The sequence below is a fragment of the Zosterops lateralis genome (genome assembly GCF_965231275.1).
Source record: "Zosterops lateralis genome assembly, chromosome: 29".
In the NCBI taxonomy this organism is placed as follows: Eukaryota; Metazoa; Chordata; class Aves; order Passeriformes; family Zosteropidae; genus Zosterops; species Zosterops lateralis.
The window spans coordinates 2,555,565-2,581,348 of record NC_139789.1 but is presented as its reverse complement, the minus strand read 5'-3'; the positions used below and the strand labels follow the sequence as shown (position 1 = coordinate 2,581,348).

General features: G+C 44.1%; 3 protein-coding genes across 11 annotated transcripts in view; 1 reads left to right on the top strand and 2 right to left on the bottom strand.

Annotated features, from left to right (window-relative positions):
- The window catches only part of CPAMD8 (C3 and PZP like alpha-2-macroglobulin domain containing 8), a 55,131-nt gene extending 48,660 nt beyond the window's left edge, over positions 1-6,471 (bottom strand). The window contains exons 1-6 of the mRNA XM_083880184.1: positions 6,193-6,471; positions 3,903-4,054; positions 2,677-2,699; positions 1,615-1,780; positions 1,441-1,493; positions 944-965 (exon numbers count right to left, since the gene is read on the bottom strand). Coding sequence (XP_083736310.1) covers positions 944-965; positions 1,441-1,493; positions 1,615-1,780; positions 2,677-2,699; positions 3,903-4,054; positions 6,193-6,290 — 514 coding nt within the window. The 5' untranslated portion in view covers positions 6,291-6,471. The remainder of the gene's footprint in view (positions 1-943; positions 966-1,440; positions 1,494-1,614; positions 1,781-2,676; positions 2,700-3,902; positions 4,055-6,192) is intronic.
- A 5,369-nt stretch (positions 6,472-11,840) lies between these two features.
- HAUS8 (HAUS augmin like complex subunit 8) lies at positions 11,841-20,669 on the bottom strand. 2 transcript variants are annotated; one of them, XM_083880117.1, is made up of 11 exons: positions 20,586-20,669; positions 20,356-20,459; positions 20,043-20,136; positions 18,606-18,719; positions 18,033-18,118; positions 17,350-17,421; positions 16,692-16,850; positions 15,726-15,867; positions 14,555-14,696; positions 13,703-13,845; positions 11,841-12,513 (listed from the first exon to the last, which is right to left on the bottom strand). In XM_083880117.1, the coding sequence occupies exons 1-10, from the start codon at positions 20,644-20,646 to the stop codon at positions 13,725-13,727; spliced, it is 1,095 nt and encodes a 364-aa protein (XP_083736243.1). In that variant the 5' UTR covers positions 20,647-20,669; the 3' UTR covers positions 11,841-12,513; positions 13,703-13,724. The 2 variants fall into 2 exon arrangements, with proteins under 2 accessions (XP_083736243.1, XP_083736242.1); XM_083880116.1 differs by lacking the exon at positions 11,841-12,513 and having other exon boundaries at positions 13,278-13,845.
- A 1,125-nt stretch (positions 20,670-21,794) lies between these two features.
- MYO9B (myosin IXB) overlaps positions 21,795-25,784 on the top strand; it is a 41,779-nt gene continuing 37,789 nt past the window's right edge. For all 8 annotated transcript variants that reach the window (XM_083880229.1, XM_083880228.1, XM_083880226.1 and 5 more), the window contains exon 1: positions 21,795-21,852. The gene's annotated coding sequence lies outside the window, so the exon portion shown is untranslated. The remainder of the gene's footprint in view (positions 21,853-25,784) is intronic.

The following is a 25,784-nucleotide window of genomic DNA, read 5'->3' as shown; positions in this document are numbered from 1 at the left end:
CACTCATACTCATTTAACTCACTTTGCAGCAAAGAACTTCATTTTGTAACATACACACCTCACAAAGGGCTCAAATGTAACCAAAACCTGTCAAAAATAGGTGTTATATTAAAATACCTCACCAGGGGTGTTTGCTTTCTGGAATTATTTAAGAGCTCTGCTCCTATGAGGAATGCACACAAGTAAAGGCTGTCAAGCAGCAGAGCTTTCCCCTGTCTTGAGACACCAGTCCTGGATGGGATGAGCTGATCTCTGAAAACATCTTATTCCTAAAGAGAGCTTGAACAACCAGCAAGACAAATTTTAGCTGACAAACTAAGATGAAATGAATCCTGCTGGTTTTGCCAGCCTTAAATCTTCAACAAGAGTGAATCGTTCTGCTTTCTGACAGGTAAGCAAATGGTTAAAAAAAAGAAAAAAATAAGACTAAACACAGAAGGAACCTCTCATTCACTTCATAAGGAAGAAGACAGGAGAACCCTTTCCTTTCCATGAATTTCTACTGCCCACTGTCTCTGTCTGGGTGCAGAGACAAGGGTGGCCCTGCTCTGTCAGCCCAGCACATGAAGGATGGGAGTGGGTGGACGTTGAAAAAAAGTGAGAGGGAGTGGGGCTCTCACAGTTATAAATCCCAGTGAATCAAACCAATTCTGCTCAGGCTGAAAAATGGGAATGGATTTCTGAAACTGAAGTAGAAAACAAGGATATTTGCTGGTGATAGCAAAAAAAAAAAAAAAAAAAAAAAAAAAAAGAAAAACACCAAAACCAAAAAAACCCCAAGGCACAGAAATCAGATAAAGACACAGCAATAGAGAATTGCATAGGCTGGGTGCTGGGTGGGGGGAATGGCCATAATGGACAGGAAAAGCACAGATTTGTTCCTTTAAAGGCTACACAAACCTTGTACCTCTACAGGACATGTGCTAGATGGGCACACAGATACTCACCACCACATAAGCTTCAATCTGAAAGAAAAAAGAAAAATAAAAGGCTTTATGAAACAACTTTTCGGCTGTTTGATGAAGTGTTGAGTCAACATAAGCAAGGTGTGAGACCTAAAGTGACAGAGTTTGAACATCTCTTCTTTGCTAAGAAGTAGCCTGAGAAACACACATTTAATTCAGACATCTAACTTGAAAAGTGGTAATTTACATATCTGTGCACTACCTAAATAAGGTGCAAGTCTCTGAAAAATTCTTGTCTCTGCTCTGGCAGAGCTGCCTTCCTATTTGCCAGCACCCCAAAACTTTGTATTCTCCCCCAATAGGAATATGACCAAGTGCAAAAAGCTAAATTACAAATTCAACAAGCTATCATAAGCTATGCCTAAGTAGGTTAAAAATCCAGTTCTGTTTCTGCATAAGTGCACATTTGAATAGAATGCAGGCTACAAAGTATTCCATCACATTGCACAGTGTGAAAGAAAATAGTTTTCTTTACCCTGTCATTGACTGGCCTCAGGTCAGAAGTCACCATGAAGAGGTTTATCAACACTGAAAAAGGAAAAGAGGGAATTTATCAGTCACCAGAGCTGAGATTGAACAGAAGAGCTCATCCTAAAACTACCCTGGAAAGCAGCCCTAGAATCTGGCAAACTGTCCAAGATGATTTTACCTTTCTGCTTGGGTTTGTAGACAGGTTTGTCAGTCTGGATGAACACTGAGGAGCCCTTGCTGTCGATAGTGACTGTGGTGTAGTTGTGGAAAATGTACCCTTCCTCTGCCAGGTGCCTGTTGCCCCAAACCTTCAGGTGTGCTTGTCCACGAAGCCCTGAAGGCACCTAAAAAACACACCAGGAGGTGAAGAACACACAGAAAAGCCTTTGAGCTTTTGGGGAGTGTAGTTGACACCGAAGTGAGCAATAAGAGCCACCTGCTGTGTTTTGTTGGAAATCTGTGTTAGTAGTGAAAAGAAAATTAAGGACATACTAGATTTTCTACAATATTTACAGTTCAAAGGAGGTAAATTCATGCTGAAAACATGGCAGGAAATTCTCTTCTGCCCTTTATCACTGAAGTAAAGTGATGGTTGATCCATGACCTACACATGCAGCTTCCAGTACAGAAAGTGTGTTACGTGGGGAAATCAACCCACAGCTCTCCCAACAGAGGGGAAAACCCCCAACAACCAACACAGAAAAGTCCCCAAAACAAAAAGTGCATGCATGTACATGTTCAACTAGTTGTTCAGAGAAATGAACATTTTAAAATTACTTCAGATTCAAAGTGACAAAGTAAAAAAATCTGACACCATTTGAGATGCAGATCACAATTGAATATTTTGTTCCACCACCCCCCTTCAATGTCCCAAATTAAGTCCTAAATTAAGAGACCAAACACTTTTAAGGGCTTGTTCTTCTAGTCCAGCACCATTCTGCCAACATTTGAAGTCATAACCCCCCCACAGAATTCTGTACTGTCATTCTTATAAAATAATCCCAACACAGAAATTTATGTGGAGCCACAAGCCATTGATTTTCTTTAGTGGTGTAAAGGCCTGGCAGGTGAGCTGTGATGGGTTGAGCTTTGTTGTTTTCACTCTCCGCTTTTCCTCTGGTGAAGGCTGTGTCCTCCTCAGTGTGTGCCCCAGAATGTGACATTTATTTGTGCCAGAGAGCAATGCTTGATATGGCTGAGGGAAAGTCACTGAAAACATCTTGAAATAATTGACACTCACCTTCAGCTTAATTGTTCCTTTATCTAAAATATGAGAGAGAAAGAGAGAGAGAAAGCAAGAGTTATTCTCAAGGTAAGGCACTAAGATTTTAGGTATTTGCAGTTGAGTGAAGGAAGACTCCACACCACAGAGCTGCAGTATCCCTTTGTTATGATTTCACCTGAAGTAATTTTCCTGCCCTGTGTAAAACAGTCTCCAGGGTAAATCAGACCCAGGTGAATTCTCCAAAACAAACCTGGTCCATGTTTATTTACAACTTTAGCCCAATGCAAACTGCAAAGTGCTTGGAGAGCACCCCAAAGGCTGGGGCTCCAGCACAGGGCAGCCTGTGCCCCCAGAAGTGTTTTGCTGTAAAAAAGGACCTGGCCTCTTTTGGGACTTAAACAATTCTCAAAACAAACTGGGATCTGTTTGGGTTGCTGGGTACAGTCATACCTAGGAGTTCCCTTGAGCATTTGCTGTCCACATGTGCCAGCATCACTCCCTTTGAATTGTTTTGCAATTGTCACTTTCAAATACATCAAGGGGAGGACACAACCAGGGACAATCTGTTCCAAGAAATGGAATGGCTTTCATAAAACTCCCAGTTTTAACATACAGAAGGGTTAAAACATGAGGGTTAAAGATTGCCTTGACTACACTACAGCTTCCACCACTACTGACAGTGATACAACAGAGCTACTGGACTTCACTTCCACCAGTGCAAATTCACTCAGTATTAAATTGGATATTATCAAATCACATTGATTTTACTCACAGGACAGAGGTGTCTGGCTTGGATTTTAAAGACTTATCCAACTACACAAACATTACCATCTCTCTCAGCAACACCCAGTACTGAAGATGGGGAAATTGTGTTCCCAGCACTCTTCTTTGTGAAGAAATTCATAATGATGTAGATTTTATACTTTTCTTTAAAATAAACCTATTCCTTATATCGCCCCCCACTAATAAATATCCAGGCATCAAATAGAAGTACAATCACTATAAAACTCCAGAGTATCAGTTGCATTGGGTGTCTGTATGTCTTGGTGTTCCAAAGTTGCCAGCCTTACATGTTTGAGATCACACACATCAAAAGCACATTGGCACAATCAACTGAGAAGGTGCAGCAGCAGCAGCAAATCAATTAGTTTGATTCCATGATCACCTAAAGCAATTCTTCTGGAGATATCAGCACCTCAACTCCTAACCGAGTTCTCAAGTGCAGAAGTGCAGGAGCTCACCCAGGACTGTTCCGTGGCTCCGTGACACCGTCTCTCCTTTGACCACCAGCTGGATCTGCACCGTGGTCTCCTTGACAGAGTTGAAGATGGTCACACTTATGGCTTCCTCCACCCCAGAGCGGAAAACAGAAGGTGCTGCAATCAAATAACCCCTGAGGAGCACAATTGGAAGTGGTCAGTCAAGACACAGCCAAGAGAGTGTTACCTTCACTTGTGAGACACTTTTTGTGTAGCAAAAGGGAAAGAACAAATACTCTGTGATATGTTTCCCCCTGTACGGTCACAGTTATTGTCATCAGTAGTCTAAGCCTGTATCTAATAAATATAAATGAACAAACAGAGTCTAAGTGGTTACAAATGGCTTAAAAATCCTTAGGATTTAAATAAAACCCATAATACATCAATGTTTATTACATCTATAATAAAAAACACACTAATTTATCTATTATATGTAAAAAAAACTAAATATACAACCAGCTAATCATAAAAGAGCTGAAGCTCATGAAGGAATAAGAAGGTACCTGAACCTTTTATAGAACTTTATAGCCAATGCTTTCTTTGAAACAATTTAGATATTTTTGACTCAATCATATGCTCCATTTTCATAGTTCAGCTTCATACAGGAGAAGTGAAGGGACTCAGAGCTGATTTTTGGAGCTTTCTAAATGCCAGACTCAAAGCATGTAACACACCTGAACTCTCAGTTTATACAGAAACAGCCCAGAAACTGCAGCTACAAAACTGGGCTTGAATCCCCAGCTCTACAACCACATTCTTGTTCAAACAATTAGATCCTGCAAGTTTACAAAAGGCATTATTTTAGGAGGCACCCAGAGAGCTTTAAAGCCACCCAAAACGACCTCCCATAGATGCTGCAATGTGAGAGTTTCTGAATGGAATCTGCACCACTCCTCTGTGAATGGCACCGTGCCATGAACTTGTCAGCTAAAAGCATTGCAGGCTCTGAGCTCTTTGATGCACTGGGCTGGAAGCAACACATTTATATTCTCTTCATGACACACCTTTCTGGGTTTTTTTTTTCCCTACCCAAAAGGACTTTTTTAACACGAGGCAATTCCTCAGATGCTTTTTCAAAGCCAAATTTCTCAGCCCATGCGTTTCTGCAGTCCCATGAGCCAGGTTGCTTTAGCTCATGATTAATTATCACTTTGGGATGAGGATGATGGTGTTTTACAGCCCCCAAGTAATCTTTTATCAAATTCCAAGCCCATGTTTCTCTCTCAGCAGGCCTCATTGCCATGGAGATCCCATTACCCCCAAAGGAAGTTCAGAACTCTGTGGCATCCGAGTTAAATTGCACGGGGTACTTGCAGATTCAAAACCTTATGGCTGCCAGGTTTGAAAATTCATCGGAATGGCAATAAATAACAATAAAAAGTTACTACTGAGCCTGCAAATCCTGGGTAAGAGAGACAGCTGATTTAGCTGCAGAGGGAGAAGGAGTACCAGCTGCATCCAGGATGAAATGATCAGATTTAAACTGTCATAAGCCCAGCAGTGCAGTGCCATATGTGAAGCACATGTACTCACATTGTTCTGAATCGCTAAAACTCCTTCTGAAGTATCAGTCCCTTGATACAACTATTTAAATCACTTAATAAGTGGCATTTGAAAATTAAATATTTGACTTGGCAATGAAAGAGTTAACTTGACAGGGACCGGACAGATCCTTTAAGCGCATTTAACCAACGGCTCTGTCAGGTTACACCAAAACTTGGCAGGACGTAAAATATTTTCTAGTAAGCAAGTGAGAATAAGTTCTCCACGGCACTCGGTTAATGCAGCTATTCACGATGCTGATGGGCTACAATAAGCCAGGGATAAAGAACAAAACAAACCTTAATCAAAATTAACCTCAACATACGGGGAAAAAAAAGCTGCAGCTTCAATATCTAAAACTCAGAGAACTTTCCCCAAAAGAAAAAAAAAAAAAAAAAAGAAAGAAAAAAAAAAAAAAGCCAACAAACTTCACACGCGGCTCAGGAGCGCCCAACGCCACCTTCACCCAGCCCCGGCACGCCGGCAGCGGATTCCTTAAATAATTGTCGGCAGATCAAAGCCCCGGGCCGCTGTGCGGAGCAGCTGGAGCAGGTAGGGCACCGGAGCTTTCTCCTCCCTTTCCCCTTTCCCCGCGCTCGGGGACAACCGTCCGCGACCCCTCCGGGCTTTGTTCCACGGCCAGTGAACCCCCCGGAGCCGTGGTCGAGCAGAGCCGCTTCTCCCCCGCCGCCCTGCCCAGGGATGCTGCCGCGGGCTCCCCGGTACTCACTGGCGCTGGCGGGGCTGGGCGGCGCTCAGGCTGCACAGGGCGAGCGGCAGGAGCAGCAGCAGCAGTGCCCGGGCGCGGCGGGGCTCGCAGCCGGCCATGGTGCCGGGGAGCCCGGGCCACGGCGCCGTGCGCGGGCAGCAGGAGCCTTTTGTTCCCGGCGAGCGCAGCCCGAGGCTCCGCCGCCCCGCGCCCGGGCTCGGCTCCCCGGTGCTCTGGCCGCCGCCCCCGCCGCGTCCCCGCCCCCGGGCCGCCCCCTCCTGGCCCCGGTGCCCGCTCGGCTCCGGCCCCGGCTCTTTGTCTGCGGCTCCCCGCCCGCTCCTGACAGCGACGAGGGGAGGGGGCCGCGCCCCGCCCGGCCCCAGGTGCGCTGAGCCCGGCCCCGGCCGCTCCTCACCTCCGCCCGCCCCGCTCTGCTCGCCTTGCCCGGGCTGCCGAGCCCCAACAGCCCCGGGAGCGCTGCCTGAGCTCCTCGCCTTCCTCCTGAGCCCCAGGGATGGGAGAGTTGCGAAAGCCAAAGTCCCATGGAACAGGACCCCCGGCACGGTCCAGTCCCGGTAACGGAGCCTCTGTGCGCTCGGGGATTCAATAGAGCGCTGCCCGGGAGCTGCTTTCCAGCCCAAAATCCGGTGCCAGCACTGATGCTCCTCCATCCTCCTCTCTCCCTAGGCCCTAATCTGTCCCTCTCCATCCCTCTGTCCCGCGGTTCCAGGGGCTCGGGACAGGAGAGGGAGCTCTCACTGCACCAGCCTGAGGAAGAGCTGCAGTAGAGCTCACACAAACCGGGCAAAGCAAACCCAAGGCGACAGCAGAGCCGAGGTGACAGAACAAATGCCATCTCCCACTGCATAGAGATATCAAGGAATGATTCCTTTGATCCCTGCTGGAGAAAACCCAGGCACACCGGGATCCCAGATGTGCCTCAGAGAGGAATTCTTGCCCCAGCAATAAATGAAAACCCTCAGTGTAGGTACTTTCAATCACTTTTCCCCTTAATACACGTGGCCTATACACACAAATAGTGCTCAGACTTTTGTCTTGTGTGAAACTGACACTCATTTTGATGTCTTCTCTTAAAAATATAAAGTCACTAACTCAGTAGCTTTTTGATAAATTCAAATTATCTTTAATAATGGGTAACACTGTGAGATATGGCTACATTTTCCTACTTAAATCTATCCTAAACCAGCACTGTCTCATTTTGTGGAGAGGCAGAACAAACCTAGAAAAAGAACAAACACTTTTTGACAATTTAGACGAGACTCTAGAAGGACAGGGGTCACTTCCCAAGGAAATGATGAGCTGGGAACTATGAGAAGGAACTTATTAGAAAGTACATTAAAGTGGTTTAGGGTTAGTTTGTTTGCTTGCTTCTTTGGGGCTTTTTTTTGAGACAAACTGAAACAGGCAAAGAAAAAATCTGATAACTCCAAATAGTTTTCCAGTTTCTTCATATTCTCAGCTACAAACACAGAACCTGGCCTGCCTCAATGTTCTCCTGTCTGCAGAGCAGCTGTACTGACCCAGCCTCTCCTCGGGGTGACACTTCAGGGGATGTTGGGATCCTTTGATTAAAGATTAAAGGAGGCAAAATGCAAATGAAGCACCTTTGCTGTTCCCATGGAATGGCAGAGTTCAGGTATGTTTGAGCTGAAACAGCATCATGCTTTCAAAAATATTAATTCATTAATTAGCTCTACACTCAATCTATAGCTTTCTAGAGCAAACCACAAATGGTTCATTACAGATTTGTACATGAGATCCATGGGGAATGTACAAAAAAACCCCACAAAATGCCACTAAACACTTATCCTGTCAACCACAGGAAAGAGCTTTGAAAAAGCTCTGCGTAAGGAATTTGAACAACCAGCAGGATTCAGCAATGGATTGATAAATGCAGCAAAGTGCAGTTCTAAAATGAAGCTCCATCATCTTCAGAATAAGACACAAATGTGTATTTGTACATCTCAAAAAGCACAGATAGAGATTCCCCTTATGTGGAGTACAGCTCTTTTGAATTGCTCACTCTTTTAAAGGAGAAATTTCTCCTAAATTGAAGATTTTTCCATTTGATATTTACTGACTACAAGAAATCTCAGGCAATTACAGCCTCTGAAGACTGCAAACCATCTTCTAATTATGAAGGTATGTGCAATCCTGTAAATAAGGCTGGAATCAACTTGGTCTGAAAAAAAAAAAGGGGGGGAGGCTTTAGATATAATTTCAAACTATTTACTTACTGAAATGGAATTTTCAGTGCTTGCCAAAATGAATCCCATTCAGTGTGATGCAACAGGTGTTGGAATTCCAGCAGCCGCCTGCAACCCACATCTGGTAATGGTTAGGAGTTAAAAGGAAGTTCTGTAAGAACTGCTCATGTATAAAAACTATTCATCAGTCAGATCTATGGGCCATATTCACCCACCCGCTTGCACTGTGCATAGCTCAGATTTTTATTTCGTTTACAGAAAACGTAATTCTGCTCCTCATAAAGTCTTAGGAATCTCAAGCACTTCAGAGCATGTGGAGGATTGGTGTTGGCCATGCTGGTGGCTGAAAGGTGAGGGAGGGACAGGGGTTTAGAGAACAAGGTGTGAATACATCTGTACTGGTTCTGAACCAGATCTAATTCACATCCTGATCACTTCACTTCATCATCACTCTGCAGGAGAAGGAATTTTCCCCCATGTCCCAAATATCTCATAAAAAAAACCCCCTGTGCAATGTGAAAATTATCAGACAGGGATTTGTCAAGCAAAAAATAATAATTCTCAAGTACTGCCACTCTCAGCTGGGAATACTTCTGCTTTCCCCCCCCCCCCCCCCCACCTCAATTGCCAGATTGAAATCAGTAAGACAACTCACAGGAAATAAGTGGTAGGACCATGCCATCAATAATTAGCCCTTGATAATTGCCTCAGCATGAGTGGTGACACTAACTTGTCACTCAGATGATCAGATCCAAAGGTATAGAAGGTAATTCTCACTGTTTAAATACGTGTAAATTGTGCACATAAAAGATACTGTACTAAACCCAAGGCTATTAATCATTGAGTTTTGTGTTAATTCCTGTACACACTAGATTTAGCAGAAGGTGGGTGAAAAATAAAAAAAGTCATCAACTTCCAGAATAATTTCTCCCCTTTTACCAAAGGAAAAACATTAATCTCAGTCATTACACACCACCAGACAAGAACAAGGCCTTAGTTAATTTTTACAGTATTATATCCATGGTAAAAAAGCCACACCTATTCTTTACCCCTGGGTTTTGTTCTCTCTTCGTGTTTCTGTGACAGCCAGAGATAGCAAAAGCAGAAACTGATAACTGCAAAATAAGTGTCCCAGGCTTTGCCACCCTCCTGCACCTCACCAGCACTGAGGAAAATGGTTTAACAGAGACTGCATCAGTCCAGAAAGAGTGGCAGAAATCAGACTGATCTTGTCCCCCAGGAATACAAACATCTCTAGAAGAAATTATAAGGAAAAGATAATTAAAGAGCACTTTTCAACTAAGAGTGTAATCTAAGTAGCATATAACAGGATAATGATATTGAGAACATAATTATTAAATAGTTCTGTCAAAAATGGTTATTATCCATCTATAGAACAGGAGAGTGATCTTTGACAGTAATATAACATTTTAAATCCTGACAAAGTGACTGAAATAGTACTAGGAAAGCATTCAAATGAAGGATTTTGAATGATTTAGAAGGAAGAGCACTGTTCTTATCAGAAGGGGCTGTCGTTCAGACATTCAGTCAGAAATAATTTCCCAATTCTCTTCTCAGCTCCTACGTGACTGGTGAAATACAACTTGTGCATAGTCTGACTGAACAGTAGAGCCACCTCCCATATGCAAGAGATATTAAACAAAGGAATTAAGTTTTTATATCCTACAGGCCATCTCCAATCATACATTGTCTGTATAAATTTAAAAATTAGTTATATCTGAAGGGACAACCATAACATAGGAAATTTAAGATCTTGAATTAGCAGGAAACTCACTTTTTGGATATACATTATGACAGAAATATTTTAAAAGAAACTGATCAGAGGCATTGGAGCCCACTCTGCAAACCTCGTGCTTGCTGTACAGACCACACACAAATGCAGCGGAAGAAACAACCTAAAATAATTTCTGTGAGTTGAACAGGAATGCTCACATAATCACTGGAAATGCTCTTAATTGGTGTGGCTCAGTGGTGCATTTCAGAGCTGTTAGATCTTCTGCCGCTCTGGAACTCTTTTCATGTCCTGGCAATCCCAGCCCAGCCAGCAGTTTGTTTATCATATTCAGTATGAATTTCCGGATCTCCAACAAAGTGGTATTTACTCCTAGGCAGGGAAGACTGCAGTAATCCAATAAGTTCTCATTAGCCTAAAATGCAGAAACATCTGCTGGGGTCATGAGCTGCTTTGCTGGCTGTTGATGAGCACAGGCTCAGCTCCGTTTGCAGCTCGGGTGAACAAAGAGTTGGGGGTTTGGGGTGTGGGGAGGGGACAAACGAACCTCGGTGATTTCCAGAGCTGCAGCTCCACCCCAGAGCACCCCGGGCAGGAGGGATCCTGCCTTACCTTGACCCCGGAGCCCCCACTGCAGGCAGTACAAGAATTACAGCAAAAAAAATGCCTTGACTCAGCCCTGCCGAGTTGGTGGTCAGGGTCTGGCACTGAGGAGAATGTGGTCACAGCTCCCCCAGACACACCAGGACCCAGGCAGGGCAAGCTGCAGGGCAAACCCAGCCTAAAAGCTTTGCCAATCTCTTTTTAAACAACCAAGAGTTTTGCAAGGGACAAATACTTCAATTCCTGGGCTCCCCCTTCCTCCCAGGCTCTCACCCACCTGGCTCATTTCACAAATGCTTTCAGTTTTTGGAGGAAGAAAAAAAAAATCCCTTCCCCCAAAAAAGCACCTTAACACACAGGAATGTTAACAATTGGTCAAGAAGAACTTCTGGCCTAAAAGATGAATAAATAGGTAATAAGTGCAGCACAAGTTCAGACAAAACAAAACTAAACTAAATCTTCGTTGATACAAGTTACAGCAGGGAGAACATTATTAATTCCACAGGGGGAAAAAAAAAAAAAAGACACATAACCTGAATAAAAAGAGCTCTTAATTTGTTTAGGATTCCAACCGATTTAGAGCATGTGACATTGTCAGAAAATAAGTGGAAAATATAAAATAAGTGGTGTCACATCTGTTTAGCCCCTGCTCCAGTGATTCTGCAGTTCTTTGTTGTTGTTGTTTGTACAGTGTTAAATGACAGCAAGCAACTCCGTAGCTATTTCAAGGTGCAGGAACCTAAAACACTTCTGCAAAGAGCCAAAACAGGATCACTTAGAAAGAACATCCATGAAAATCAAGAAGAAAAAGTCTCTGTTCAAACTAGTTTAAAAATCTTTTCCTGGAGAGGCCGAGCTGCTTTAGCTAACACTTGTTGTACCATTTGTACAAAGAATTACACAAGTGTTCAGTTTAAAGAATGGCCAGAATGCTGAAATTAATGCCTCTGATTCTTCTGAAACAATGAGCGCACATCCCCGGGCACAGAATTGTTCTGTAGCAGCAGTTTGGCTTCAGCCCCAGGACTCCCCTTTGCCCCGTGGGAGAGGATAAGGAGTGCAGCGAGTGCCGCCTGCAGCAGCGGGGCTGAACTACTGCCCCCGCAAGATTTACAGCCTTTAATTGTGCTCACAGCAAGCACCTCCCCGGGGGAGAACCGGCAGCATTCCACCGCTTTTCAGAGCGAAAATTTGCATTGCTGGCTGTTGCTCAAGTAACGTTTGGGTGTAGGTATACACATCCAATAGTATCTCAAGGGAAGAAAGTCACTCGACTGAAAAGAATGGGTTTAATTTAAAAGTATTTCTTAAAAGAAAAATACTTTTTTAGACCATCAGTGAGGTGTACCATGAAGGAATCCTAGGGAAGACAAGCTGATATGCCTGTGCAGAGACATTATTATCAGCACACTACAATATTCAGTTCCATCCCTCCCCTGTCATATTTAAGATGACCCTTCCCAACTTTCAGTCTCAGAATTGCCACATTGATCATAAAGAGGTTAAAGGTGTGAGGACACAGCTCAGCAATAATCCAAACCAGTTTCATCATACTGGAGCTTTTCTACCCACATCTCCATCCACCAAAACTAACCAGCCCACACAAGGACAGCCAAGCTGACTTTGCTGGGCCAAGTTCCCCATCCAGTGGCCAAACTCAGGGATGCAGCTCATGCTCCTGCCCCAGAGCTTAATCCAGCATCTATTGCTGACGTGCGGGATTGCAGCCACACAGGTGAACTACCAGGTGCAGATCATCTGAGGAAAAAAGTAACAGATGGATATCCTTAAATAACACTGGTTCACAGAGAAGCTGCTGCTAAAAAAATGGCACTGACATTGTATGCAAGGAGGGTCTGAACAGTTTATGGGTGTGGCACATCTACTGATCCAGTTACTTCATTTACTCCTGATTTTTAATAAAAGGAGACAAGAATCTAGTTAGACCTTTAGTAGTGCCAGGAAGAAAGCCTGAACAGCACCTGAAGGAGTGCAAGGATAATACTCCAGGTATCTTAGGAGTAGGCCAAAAAGCCTTAGAGACACAGCTTAAGCTAGAAATATGAAAAACCATCACAGAATGAGGTTCTGCAGATTAAGAAATACAGGTTACAGCATGTCTTCAAGAGAAAAATGCATTCCAAGTAAGAAAAGGAAAGGATGTTGAAGAAACACGCCAGATGTGGCCTGTAGGTTCCTAGCACAGCACATGCACTCAGTGATCAGGTTTGTGGTTCCTTCCCCCATTCCCAATCCTTTGGCCCCAGCACTTGGGGTGCTCATGGCTGACCACTGGGACCACTTGGTGTGTCCAAGTGCAGCACTGGACTGTGCAGTATTAGCCCTAAGCAAGGCCAGATGGAAACAAAAGCTGCTGTAGGAGATCAGTGAACATATTCAAACTTGAAGGGTACTGCTAGAGCAGAGGAAAATAGTCTTTATTATTACAAAGAATATCCTTAAAGAGGAGTCAGGTTTATACAAAAGCATTTGTTAATTCAATAATTTATTTACAAGGCAATTAGGCAACCAGTTACCAAAACTTCTCACTAGTTAAAAGTGACCCGGCTCCTTCCAAGCAAGTGCTTTGTATCCACCCAGCACATCCAGAAATACGGGACAAATCTGAGGTCCTGCAGAAGTTGTTCAGTGACCAACTAACACTCAGGCTGCAGGTGACCACACAGACCAGATTTGTCAGGAATAGCACTTTTTATCATTTACCTTTCAGTACTGTCAAGGCAGAAAGAGACAGAAAACCTGTCACAGAAATCCCCATTAAAAGTGAGTGGCAATGTCTCCCTGTGAGACAGCCTGCAGAACAACTCTCCAGCTCCTGTATCAGTGAGCACCCTTGCTGCTGGCTGCACTGACAAACTGGGCAAGTTGTATGTCCACACAAAAACTAAAAGGAAAAAACATCTGCTGGCTTTAAGTTAGTACCTACCCAGCAGTAAAACATCACAAACTCAGTTGAAATACCAGCGTTTCACAACATCTACTCCATGATTCTCTTCACACACTAACTGGTTATGCAAAGAAACTTCTTTACTGGTGTCAAACGAGAGGTTCTGCACATCTGTGAAGCTCCTGGAACACATGAAACTAAATCAGTGACTCTGAAGATTAATAACTCTGCTTTAGCCCAAAGATTACATGCCTGGACATCTCCATCTTTCTCTTACTATGGCCCAACCAGAAGAAAACAAATGTAAAAGTGAATTTTCTTCTCAAAAGCAAGAACTGGGAAGAGAGATGGGACAGTTTGCAGGAGGGGGAGACAAGTTGCTTAATGTCTATTATGTCTTCTGGGGCAATGAAGGAAGAGAAGGACATTAGTCATGCTTTATCCCTTCCTCACCCTTCCAGTGATGCTTTGTATATGTTGTAACAAGAGTTAAGGAAAAAACCCTTCACTGTGCTCCTTGTGCCTTCTCAAGGATGACACACTTTCAGGATTGTTATTTAAGACAGTTTGCAGCTCACTTTTCTGTCTCCTGGGTTTCTCCACTCCTACACACCTAAACTTACCAAGTCTGTTCTTGCTCAGTGAAATTCTCAGCTGAAGTGTCAGAGAATGGCACACTGATGTGGTTCACCTGGAGTACAAACCCAACCCCAAACATCCCAGTGTGACTGTAGGCAGGGTAGGGAGTGAAATGCAGATGACTGCTTCAAAGAGAATTACACTTAGTGCTACCAAGTCCTCAGTCAACCCTCCTCCATATTCTGGCAAGGGCTATAGACGTTCCTCTGAATATTTAGTCAACAAGTCTTTCCACCCAATGGTTGAGATTACCTTTGAAGCCCTTTACTCAGTTGCTGAGACACTTCTTTAAGCTCTTTCAGTGCACCAAGTGCTTTTGCACTATCCTCTGAGTGCTCTGGCATAACTTCTGCCAGAAGCTCCTGTGTGATCATTAATTGCTTTCCCAGTTCATCTGGAAGATAAGCAGTTAAAGGTATTATCAAAAATGAGAGAGGCACCAGTTAATACGAGATATTAACAGCTGGATTAACCCAGAGACAGGTGAACTAGATGACAAAAAAGATACTTTTCAGCTTCCACAAAAACACCATGAAACCATGAAAGGCAAATTATTTTTCATTGTTGTGACCAGCACCAGCAACAGGCTATTAAAATTGCTCATCAAGTTCTCACTTAGAGTATGTCAAAGATTTTTAGGATAAATGAAGAGAATAAACAAGTTTGAGACACCCAAAATTCCCTGTCCAGTTTCATGTATTGCTGTTGGCGTGTATCCTCTCCATGAAACTTATTCTGTCATGTCCTTCAACATTCACAAACAAAAAAGTGAACCTATTCCTTTCTAGTCTTCTTACAAGAACTCTAAGTTCTTCAATAAACGTTTCGCATTTGTCTTGAAGTGCAAGATTGCTGTAAATTATTTAAGAATCTTGTTTTTTGCACACCAGCAGTTTAAAAATGTAAATTTTTGTCCAGACTTCAATACAAAATACATGTGCTAATTTATTAAATATTCTCTGATTCAAGACAGCACATATTAACATTTAAGCTCCAGTTCTGCAAGAAACATGAGCAAGTCCGCCAAGTTGACTGTCCCTCAGACAGAGAAACAAGAAAGATCACAGCATTCCTACAACTTGTTTACACAATGGGAAAAAGAAAGGGGGAGAAACGCAAGTATATATATCAAAATATATAGAAACCTGCTAAAGAAGGTGTATATGAAGACTGAGCTAACTTTAAAAGTTAATTTCTTCTCTGCTGCAAGATAAAAAACTGTGTAGTTAGGTGTTTAAACAGAGATAAGAATTGCACACAGCACAATACGTGATTATTGTGCAGCCCAGTGTCCACACAGGCTCTAAGAGCACACAAATTCCTCCAGTGGCCATAGACAGATGCAGCAGTAACAATGTGAAAAGCTTTTTTAGCATAAACCCACTAGAACTGAAAGCAAATACAATAAATCAAATTTTCATACCAAGATAGGTTTGCTTGTCTCCTTCTATGTGAATGTTCTTTATGGGTAATTCATGTCTGGTAGCATCCAGGGAAGCTGCAAAGCTTTTGTACTGCTCTTTGAACTGTTCACAGACAGCAACCAGGGGAGACAGCACTTCTATCTGAAAGAGACACACACTGAACAACACTCTCCAGAAGCACATCTCTCTGTATTACACACCCACTACAAAAAAATGCTTTATGATAAAACTAAATACCACTCTGAAATGCTTATTGACAGAGGAACGCAAGAAGTCTGTGGTACAATAATCCCATCAAACTGTTTATTATGTTTTCCTCTACATCCTCAGTACCAGTTCTCTTGTTTCTGTAGCTCAGAGATATTGGCAACACAGCCAAAGGGTTTTGTATCAGATCCTCTGACTGTAATTAACCAGTGTGTTCTCCAAAAGCCTTGTTCAATTTTTGCAATGTGTACTTGTTAAAAAGAAAAGAGGTTCAGCTTTGAAAATTCATTAGTCAAACATTAATTATTCATTAGAAACCTGGCTTCTTACAATTAGGCCAGAATTGCTTGTGGCTAACACATACAAACAAGACAAATAAAAGAAGATGTTCACTTCTCTCTAAGGGGTGACATCTCAGCTCTACCCATAACTGGAGCTGCCCAAGTGTGGGATGTTCACGTGGCTTTGGGGACTTTCCCCTCCTGTGCATGTCCCAGACCCTGCCCTGGCAGCCTCTGCAATCTCTGCCCTTGCCCAGGAGCTTCTCCCTCCTGCCTGTCCACCAGGGCCAACTCCACAGTGACAAAGGCACCTGCTCAGGTGCTGCAGGCCTCAACAGGAAGGAGTTATTTGTTTGCTTTAAGATGCATGAAATTGTACCCCTGCAGGCCACAGAAGCAGAGAAATCTCCCTTGGATAAAGGACTACCTCATAAATGAGTTTGTGTAACTATCAGAGAAGCATTAATTAAAACTTACCTGTTTGTCTAATGTTTCATTGAGCTTCTCCTCTCTCTCCTTGAGCAGAATTTCACGTTTCAGCTCCCAGAGCTGCTTCTGTTTTCTCCGCTTTTCTTCACACAATTTTATCAAGTTTTCTTCTGCTTTTTCCTCCATCATGGCAACCCTTTTCTCTGCCTAGTACATCCCAAAAATATTCACAATTAAAGCAATGCTACATCTGAGCAATTAATATATTCTGAATAAAGAAATGCAAGCCCCAGACCATACCAAAGAGTTTCAATTAATGAACAGGAGACCTCACACAGTAAGCACAGAAAATCAGAGTTAAAGGCCCTCTCAAGACTCTTCTCACCCTCAGTCCTTTTTGTAAAGGAAAATACACACACAGAGCACTGAGGGAACAAAGTCACTGCCACAACCTTCAACTCCAGACAGACTCACAGTTCCCCAAAACTTCTGCATCCCCCTAATTCCTAAGAACCAACAGGAGCTTAATAAACTGGCACTGAATCCACTCTAAGAGTTTTCATGGCAAGTCTTATGGTTTTACAAATTATAAATATGTACAGTCCCAAAAATCTAACTTTTACAGGTCAGGAAGCATTTAAGAAATTAAACATTTCCTCACTATCAAGGTTCTATCTGAAACACCAAATACTTGACCAACTCTCACCTTTATTCTTAGGAAAGTTAAAAGCAGTGTCTCAGATTCCAGCTCTGCCATCAGATTACAAGAATCAGTTTCCTTCAGGAAAGAAAAAAATATTCTACATCAAGTTTGATATTTAAGCAATTGTTTTTTCAGTGGTCAAATTAATTACCAATAGTCCAATTCATGCCTATAATCATCAAAGCCAACAGGCAGCTCAATGAGAGAAGTTTGTTTTTTAAACACTCATGTTAATTAAATATATCCCTTTGTTCCACCACCTTTTGTAATATTTTCAGCAGATTTTCATAATTCTGGTAGAGATTTTGAAGTTCCAGTGCTACATTGAATGAAATCCCCAAATAAGGCACTTTATATTAGATTTGAATCAGTGTTAGTTCTCAGAACAAAAGTGCCAGGAGATACTTAATGTGACATAATTAATGAGTATGGGCAGGAATGCAAGAAGAGTCCACCTGAGGAGATGCAATAATTAGAACAGATTCTTTACCACAAGAAATGGAAGAAAAGCTCTGGTCAGTGTCCAGATATCTGATCAACACACCAAACATTGCCAGCAGCAGAACTGACTTCTGCAAGGAGGCTTTAGATCCTCCCAGGACCTCAGCTGTAATTCAGATTAAAGATAAACAGAAAATCTTAATTTCAAAATAAATATCCTTACCAATGTAAGCAGTGAGACTCACCTCATCAGTGACTTTGCTTGTCTTTGTTTCTGAATCTCCTTCTGAAGCAGATTCTGAATAAGAACTCTTCTTGGGGTCACTTTTACCTGGATTACAACAGCAAAAGTTAGTGTGTCCTTGTGTCCAGGTCTACAGGGTGGGCCAATAGACCACCAGGTTCTTTAAAGGCAAAGATAATTTCAAAATTATTGTGTGTACCAGTAAAAAAATCTGTGCTCTGTTTCCAGCTCTGATATATTCATGAACAGATAGGGATCAGGTGAGCATTTATCTTTAAGTGACAAACAAATGTGATCCACTTTCAGAAGGGCTGAGACCCACTTGTTATAGGAATAAAGACTCGAGAGTACTTTACTCTTTAATTTTTGATTTTATTCTTTACTTTTTGGCTTTAAAAAAAACAGAGCACCCAAAAGATACTACAAACCTAGAGGTTAATTTGAACTCCAAAGGTCTTAGTACCTCTGGCTAAAATCCTTTTGTGAATATACAAGAATTTCTTATCCTCAATTTTCATCACATGCATTAAAAATAAAAAAAAACACCAGAAATTGTCTATGAATGGAAATTTACCATTAATAGCAGAAATATCAAGCTCTGGTAGCTTCATTTTTCCTTCGTCTAATAAAGTGGACTGCAAGTCACCCTTCTCAAAAGCACTCTGATTTAATGAGCTGTGGTCAACATCTGTAGAAAGAAGTTGTTATCAGACTAAAAGAATTAGAACTAGAAGAATTAGGTTCTGCACAAGTTCACAGTTCCAAATTGTAGAGGCTCAGGGAAAGCTGATGTTGTCACCTCCCTCCCCTCACACCCCACCATGACCTGAGAAATGCTCCTTGGGCCTTGATGAGCTGCACCTGGACAAGGCCCCTCTTGAGCTTATCAGAAACATTCTCTCCTCCCAGGGATGTCTAATGAGCACCTGTTTTCTAAAAGACTTTAAAGTTACAGACTGGAATTGCAGCAAGAATGGAAAATTATTATGATTAAAGCCCACTCTCTAAGGACCTCATACAGTGAGACTTCTTTTCTTCTTTGTGTTAGAGCCAGGATTAATACTCAGTGTTTATTATTTCTTATCTATTTACAGCCTCACGAGTTGTGAGCTCTGACTAACGAGGCAGAAAATGGAGATAAAATGGAGCACCTCTAACTCTTTCCAAGGTTATTTAAGCACTAATCACCCAATGATGAGATGACACCTGTATTATTTATACTTTTCACCCAATAATTGACCACACAAGGTCCCCAATGTAGACACTTTTCACTCAATTAGAAAAAAACACCTGAAACCAAGAAGAAGAAGGTGAAGAAGGGCTTAGACAACACCCAAAATCCTCCATATTGCTTCACATATACTATTATATACTAAACCCCTAAATTCCAAGTTTTCCACTCTGTGAGATCACACAATCCTATTCAAACTCCACACCCACAACCCCAGTGCCATCACTCAATTTCAGGAGTCTGTTCCAAGGCCTCAAGTCAAATGCAGTGCCTGCCTGAGAGTCAGTGCCTCCTCAGCACAGAAAGCCTGAAATCCTCAGCCTCCAGAGTTCCAACACCTTTGAGGTCCCAATTCACAGAAAACAATGGAATAATTTGCCTCAATAACTGGATATTTGTGGAGGCAACCAAGGACTGTCAGTAATACCAGACAGGAATAATTGGTAATAACAACAGAAATAAAGATGGATGGTTTTGCAGACAGATTTTCAGTCACTCACATTTGGTTTAACAGAAAGAGCAAATAAAAAAAGCAGAGTAATAGTGATGGCAAAGGAAAAGAACTGTTCAAAACCTTGTGCAGAAGGCAGGAAGGACCAAATCACTCAGTTCCAGAGCCAGGACCTGATTTGTCTTAGTCCCACATCAAGTTTCCTAATTTCCTTTGCACACAAATAACATCTACCGGTGATGCAAGTAATACAAAATACCAACTATGAAACTGAAAGTTTCATAGGCTGGAAATACAAAAGATTGCTTTTAAACACTGGTAAAACCTACCAGCAATAGTTCTGTTCTGAGAGCAAACTGATCGTGCTTTAGGTCTAGACGACGGCAGGGAAGTATTTGATGAAGAGGAACTTGACGAAGAATCCTGGAAATAAAGAAACAGCTAAGATACAACATAAACAGCAATATCTTACCTTCAACTTAAATGCTGACAATAAACAACTAAATCCCAGGGCACCTTGGTGCTTTGCAGGTCACCCGAGTGTATCACCCAAGCTCCCCCAGCAACACACCACGGCTCCCTCGTTACCCCAGCAGAGCCGGTTTCTCCCCAGGTCTCCCTGGTCCAAGCCGCCCCTCACACCTTTTCTGCCTTTCGCTGAGAGATGCTTGAGCTCGACAGTCCCGGCGCCTTCTTGGTGTCTTTCTTATCGAACTGCAGGTAACGAGACTGTACGACTCTTCCTCCTGAAAGAGCGGCAAAGAGAGCTCAGCCGGGCCCATCGCGGAGCTGCCCGCCTCAGCCTGGATTCCCCCTCAGCCGGGCCGGGCTCCCGCCTCAGCCGGCGCGGCTCCACCCTCACCCCACGCTACCTTTCCGTTTAGCTGTCGTCGTTTGTCTGCCCGCTGCCGTGCCGCTGCTGTCCGAGGACATGGTGCCAAGGCAGCGGCGGGCGGGCGAGGGGCCAGGCCGGGGTCGCTTCCCCTCAGCCCCGAGCCGCCGAAGCCGCCATCGCCTTTGAATCAGCGCGCATGCGCGCGCCGAGGCGGGCTCGGCAGTGGGGTGGCAGCGCGCCCCCTGGCGGAGCGGAGGAATGAAACGAGCCCCAATTCAGGGGCTCAGCCCCGGGGGCTGCGCTGCCTTTTGAATAAAGGAGGGTCTGACAACTCCTGCAGCCCTAAAGGTGCTCCTGGTCTCAGGTGGGAGGTAGCTTCAGCTGGTGAAGTCTGTTATGGCCTCCTCAGTACAAGAAAGGAGCTACTGGAGAGGATCCAGTGGAGGCCACAAAGACACTGAGGAGTCTGGAGCATCTCTGTGATGAGCAGAGACTGCGGGAGCTGGGCCTGGTTAGTGCAGAGAAGAGAGAGCTGAGAGAGAATCCCACCAATCCTATATAAATATACAAATGTCTCCAAGAGGTGTCCAGAGGATGGTGCCACTGTTCAGTGGTGCCCAGCGACAGGGCGAGGAGTAATGGGCACAAACTAAAACACAAGACAAACACCTCAGCATGAGGAAGAACTTCTTTACCTTGAGGGGAGCCGAGCACTGGAACAGCTGAACCAGGGAGGGTGTGGAGTCTCCCAAACACACCTGAACACTTTCCTGTGTGTCACCTGTCCAGGTGACCCTGCCTTGGCAGAGGGGCTGCACTGGGTGATCTCCAGAGGTCCCTTCCAACCCAAACAATTCTGTGATTCTGTAAACCAGTGTGGCCCAGCGCTCTGACAGACCGAGCACCAGCCACCCCACCACCACCGCAGCGGCGGGCGGGGACGTTCCCTGACCAGCAGGACTCGGTGTTCTTTGGTTTTGACGAGAATCCACCCCCGCTACCTCACACAGACAGGCAGACAGCACCTGGCTGCCGCCGCCCAGCCGCGGCGGGGGCTCGAAGCGGGCTCGGGGCTCGAACCCGTGACTCCCCGAGCAGCTCCCGCCGTTTCCCCTCCGTTCCCCCCAAACCCGCAAGCGGCCGCTCCGCTCCCCACCCCCTGACGCTGTCGCGAGCCGACGCATGCGCGGAGCGAGAGCGGCGCTGAATGGGCGCGCCCCGGCCGCCCCCTCCACCCGGAAGTGGCGGCGGCGGGGCCTGTGGCGGCGGCGGGGCCGGGCGGCCGCGCTTCGACACCGGCGCAGGTAACGGGCCTCGCGCTCCTCTTCCTCCTGCCCCGCATCCCTCCCGCTCCCCCCGCCTCTCGTTCCTTCGCTACGGGCCACCGAGCGCTGTGGTGGCGGTGCCTCGCAGGGAGCGGGTCTCGCACGGAGCGCTGTGGGGCGGCCAGAGCTGTTCTGAGGGGGTCTGTGAGGGTCGGTGCCTCGGAGCAGGTGTGAGGGAGCGTGTGGGGGTCTCGGCTCTGAGGGGGTGTCTGCGGGTCTGTTCCAGGCAGGGGTAGGCGCAGGGCTCCGCCGCCGCCCTCAGGAGCCCGGGGCCGGAGCGGTTTCCCGGGACGCCCTCGGGAGCCCGGCGGTGCTGGGTGCTGGGGGCCGTGCCGGGCTCCGGGGCCGTGCCGGGCGCGGGGAGATGCGGTGCTGCTGCCTGACTTTGTGTCAGGAGGAGCTGGAGGTGCCCAGGGAAGGGGGGTGTCTCACTGTGCCCGGCTCTGCGTTCCGTCTCTCGGGCAGAGCCTGAGCAGGGCACGGTGTTCCTTCCAGCCGCTGCTTTTTTCTGTCTCCCGCTTGCGATTTTTCAGCCACACGGTGTTCTGCTTTTTCGTGTGATGTCTCCGACTCTCGGTATGAGAAGCCTGTAATCTTTCAGGCAAATATCTCGTGATCTTTCAAAAAATTCGTTAAAACTCTGAGGGTTCTTTTGTTTCTTTTGAGCAGCTCCTGACAGTTGGTGCTGCTGTGTTGAGGTCGTGCTTTATCGTGATGACTGTCACCGCCCCGGTTGAATTGTGCCTCCTGCTGTGTGGATGTCGAGAGTGCTCTGTCTTTTTGGCAAGCTCGGTTTTGCAATCTCTGGGAAGTAAAACTTTTGCAAGCTAGGAACATCCTTTGTTACATGTTTCTAGACTAAAAGTATCAGGCTAGTATCCTGACTCATGACAATTCTGGCCGTAGGTCTGATACAGGTATGTGTGATCCTGGTGGAAGATGAATTCCCAGTATCATTTTAGCTTTGCTTTCTGTTACTCTGTAAGTATTGTAGCAAAATTCTTGCCCGGCTTTATTTGCAATTCCTGTTGGTGAAAAGCGAGAAGCACTTTGGATGCAAACGAGCTCAGCATTCTTTGATTTCACCTTCTGGAAATGGGTGGCAGTGGAGCAAAGGGCTGGGGATGATCTCAAGCTCCTGGCAGATGCAATTAGCCTTTCAAAGATGTCATCAGCATCCTCCCACGGTGCTCCTAGAGGTGGATGGTATCGCTGCGTCTGCCGAGCTGTTTGCAAATAAGTTTGTCATGGGTAATTAGGAGCCCTTTGATTTCAGGCCTGTTAGCTGGAATCCATGGCTGGAGAACTTGCCCTAAAGTTACAGCGTGGGGTAACCTTGCATTCCGGTTTAGGATGTTGGTGTCACACCCAGCAAGTTTTAGTAAGCCCTGGGTGTCTTTAACTCAGACTCTTGTCAGGAACAATTCCATTTAATGTAGAGAAGCAGCTTGGGGAGCTTTTAATTCATATTAGCTGCAAGATTCATTGTGGCTTTTTTAAGAAAAGAGTTTAATCTTGGGTTTTTTTGTCTTTGCACTGCTCTGGGGTTTTCTGCCTGCCCTACATCTGAAGTCCAGTAACTTTATGCTTTTCAGGATGACGTATTTGAGGCCACTTCCTCAATCTTTAATCCTTAATTATTCGCATAAAACTTGAGAGTTACTGCAGTAATGCAACATGTTTTGTAGAACTGCGCACTTTGGGGCTCTTTTTTTTTTTTTTTTTCTGTGCTTGAACGTTTGTCTCAACAAAAAGCTTTTTCACAAGTTGAATGTTACAGCTCCTGCAGTGGCAGCTGCCTGCACAAACTGTCCATTCCCAGTGGGAAGACTCCCAGGTCTGGACTTTTCTGTGGAACCCAAAACGCTCAGGGAACTGAATAATTTAGGAAGAGTAAATGCAGCTGATAAAAGATTTACACAAGGTTCACCTAGAAGGGTGACAGACTGTGCAGACAGTTTTCTGACCCATAGTGATTCAAACATTAGACTTCTTGAATAATCTCATGAATAACATGTTTGACTCACATGCACACTGAGGCTAAATATGGCCTTTCCTCAGCTAGAAAGTCAAAGGGCAGGATTTGCATATTCTAGGCATTTAAAAAGGAAGAATTTCTAAAAAATGCAACAGTATTGGCTATCTCAGCAGTGGAGGAAAAGAGTGAAAGACTCTGATTCAACAAAATGTTTTTGGCTCAGTGCTTTTTTTGTGAATTTGAAGGCTGAAGGTGTTTATCAATTTCTAAGAAACAAGGCCTGTTTATGCCAATATCAAGGAGAAGTAAAGCTTGAGATGCTGATAAGGGTTTATTTTTCTAAAAGGAAGGACTAGGGATGTCTTTATTTCACAAAATAAAAATTCAGAGGTTTTGTCTGTAGAATATTGTGTTTTCCTGGTGTATCAAGTGACTTAAGCGTGGCTTGTGCAGTTGCTTTTATCAAGGCTTTATTGTGTTGTGTGTCTCTTATTACCAAATGAAACTCAATGCAGATTCCAGAAAAATCTGCCCTTTCTATAAAGGCCATTGATATTAAACAATAAAAGTGGTTTTAAAGCTATTTTTTACATGTGTACATTCTGTTCACACAAAAGTTCAGCCTAAAGTTCCTTTAAAAAGTTTCTCATCACTGTAAATGCAACATTAGGGCAGTAAAACTTTTATTTCCTTTTTTGTTCCTCCAACTGTAGTGCTGTTAAGGAAAAAATTAAGAAAACTACAAAAGGTGGTAGAATGGCCCCCAAGGTTCTCTTGGCTTGCATTCTTTACCTGTGACCCTTTCAGTTGCTTTGCCTTGATTCCTCAACTGGGCCACATTTTCTGAATCACTCCCATGTGCATCTGCAGCTCTGACATCACACTTTTTATAAGGTAGTAACATCTAACATCACTGAAAAGTCTGATAAGGTATCTGTGCTTTGAGGTGAGATTGTGCATTTGAGTCATTCAGAGGAAGTGGAGGCTGCATCAGAGGTGGTTTAGGATCAGGGTGATTTTTTTGACTTTTTCCTGTGTTACACTACATTGCAGCCCAGCTTCTCCTTTGCCAGGCCCTCTGGGGCAGTAACTTCCCTACAGGGTTGTAGTAACTCTTCCCTGCAAAGAGTAGTAACAAATGTGTTGTAATTTTTGTGTGGTCCATTCAGAACTCCTCCTTTTGCAGCAGAAAATCCAAGAGCTTTTCATTAAAGAAAGCCAAGGATCTAAAATTGTTTAGTCCAGCTGAATATTTAATAACCGAGGAAAACATTGAATTGTGATGAGATCCTGAGTTGATTTTCAAATAATCTACAAATTCCTGGAATATTGAGAAGAATTAAAATCGATTATGCTCAATTAACAGCACCTGTCCTTATGACATGAGGTAGGACATGGATCTTTACCTGTTAATTGCACAGTTGATTGTGGACACTTTAAGGTGTCTCTGTAGGGTGATTTGCCGGGAATTCCTTGCTTTGGAAATCAAAGTCAGTAATAGCTCAATATTTTTGAAATTGCTGAATATTTTCAATTTGACCAGACAGATTGGTGTCTTTTGGGGGTGGTCGCTGGCAGTTCTGGTGTTTAAGAATATCAAAGGTCAAGTACCTTTGGTATAGTTCCACTTTTGTGTTGAGAATTGCTTGGTGAGCAGTGGGAGAAGCTGGAATCTTTCCCTTTGAGGAATGCAGCAGTGGAAATACATGTGAAAATGCGAAGAACTGGAATATTATACAGTTCATCCTCAACAGTTTCGCTGTAATGGTAGCTTTCCCTTTTTAGCTTCACCATGATTCATTGACTAAATATGTGGCTTCAAATTATGGCCTTATTTAAACTAAAGAGATGCCCTGCACTGATTGGGGCAAAACTCTCTGCTGGAGTTCCACTCTGTTACCAAGTGGATACTGTTGGCTTTAATGCCTGTTAA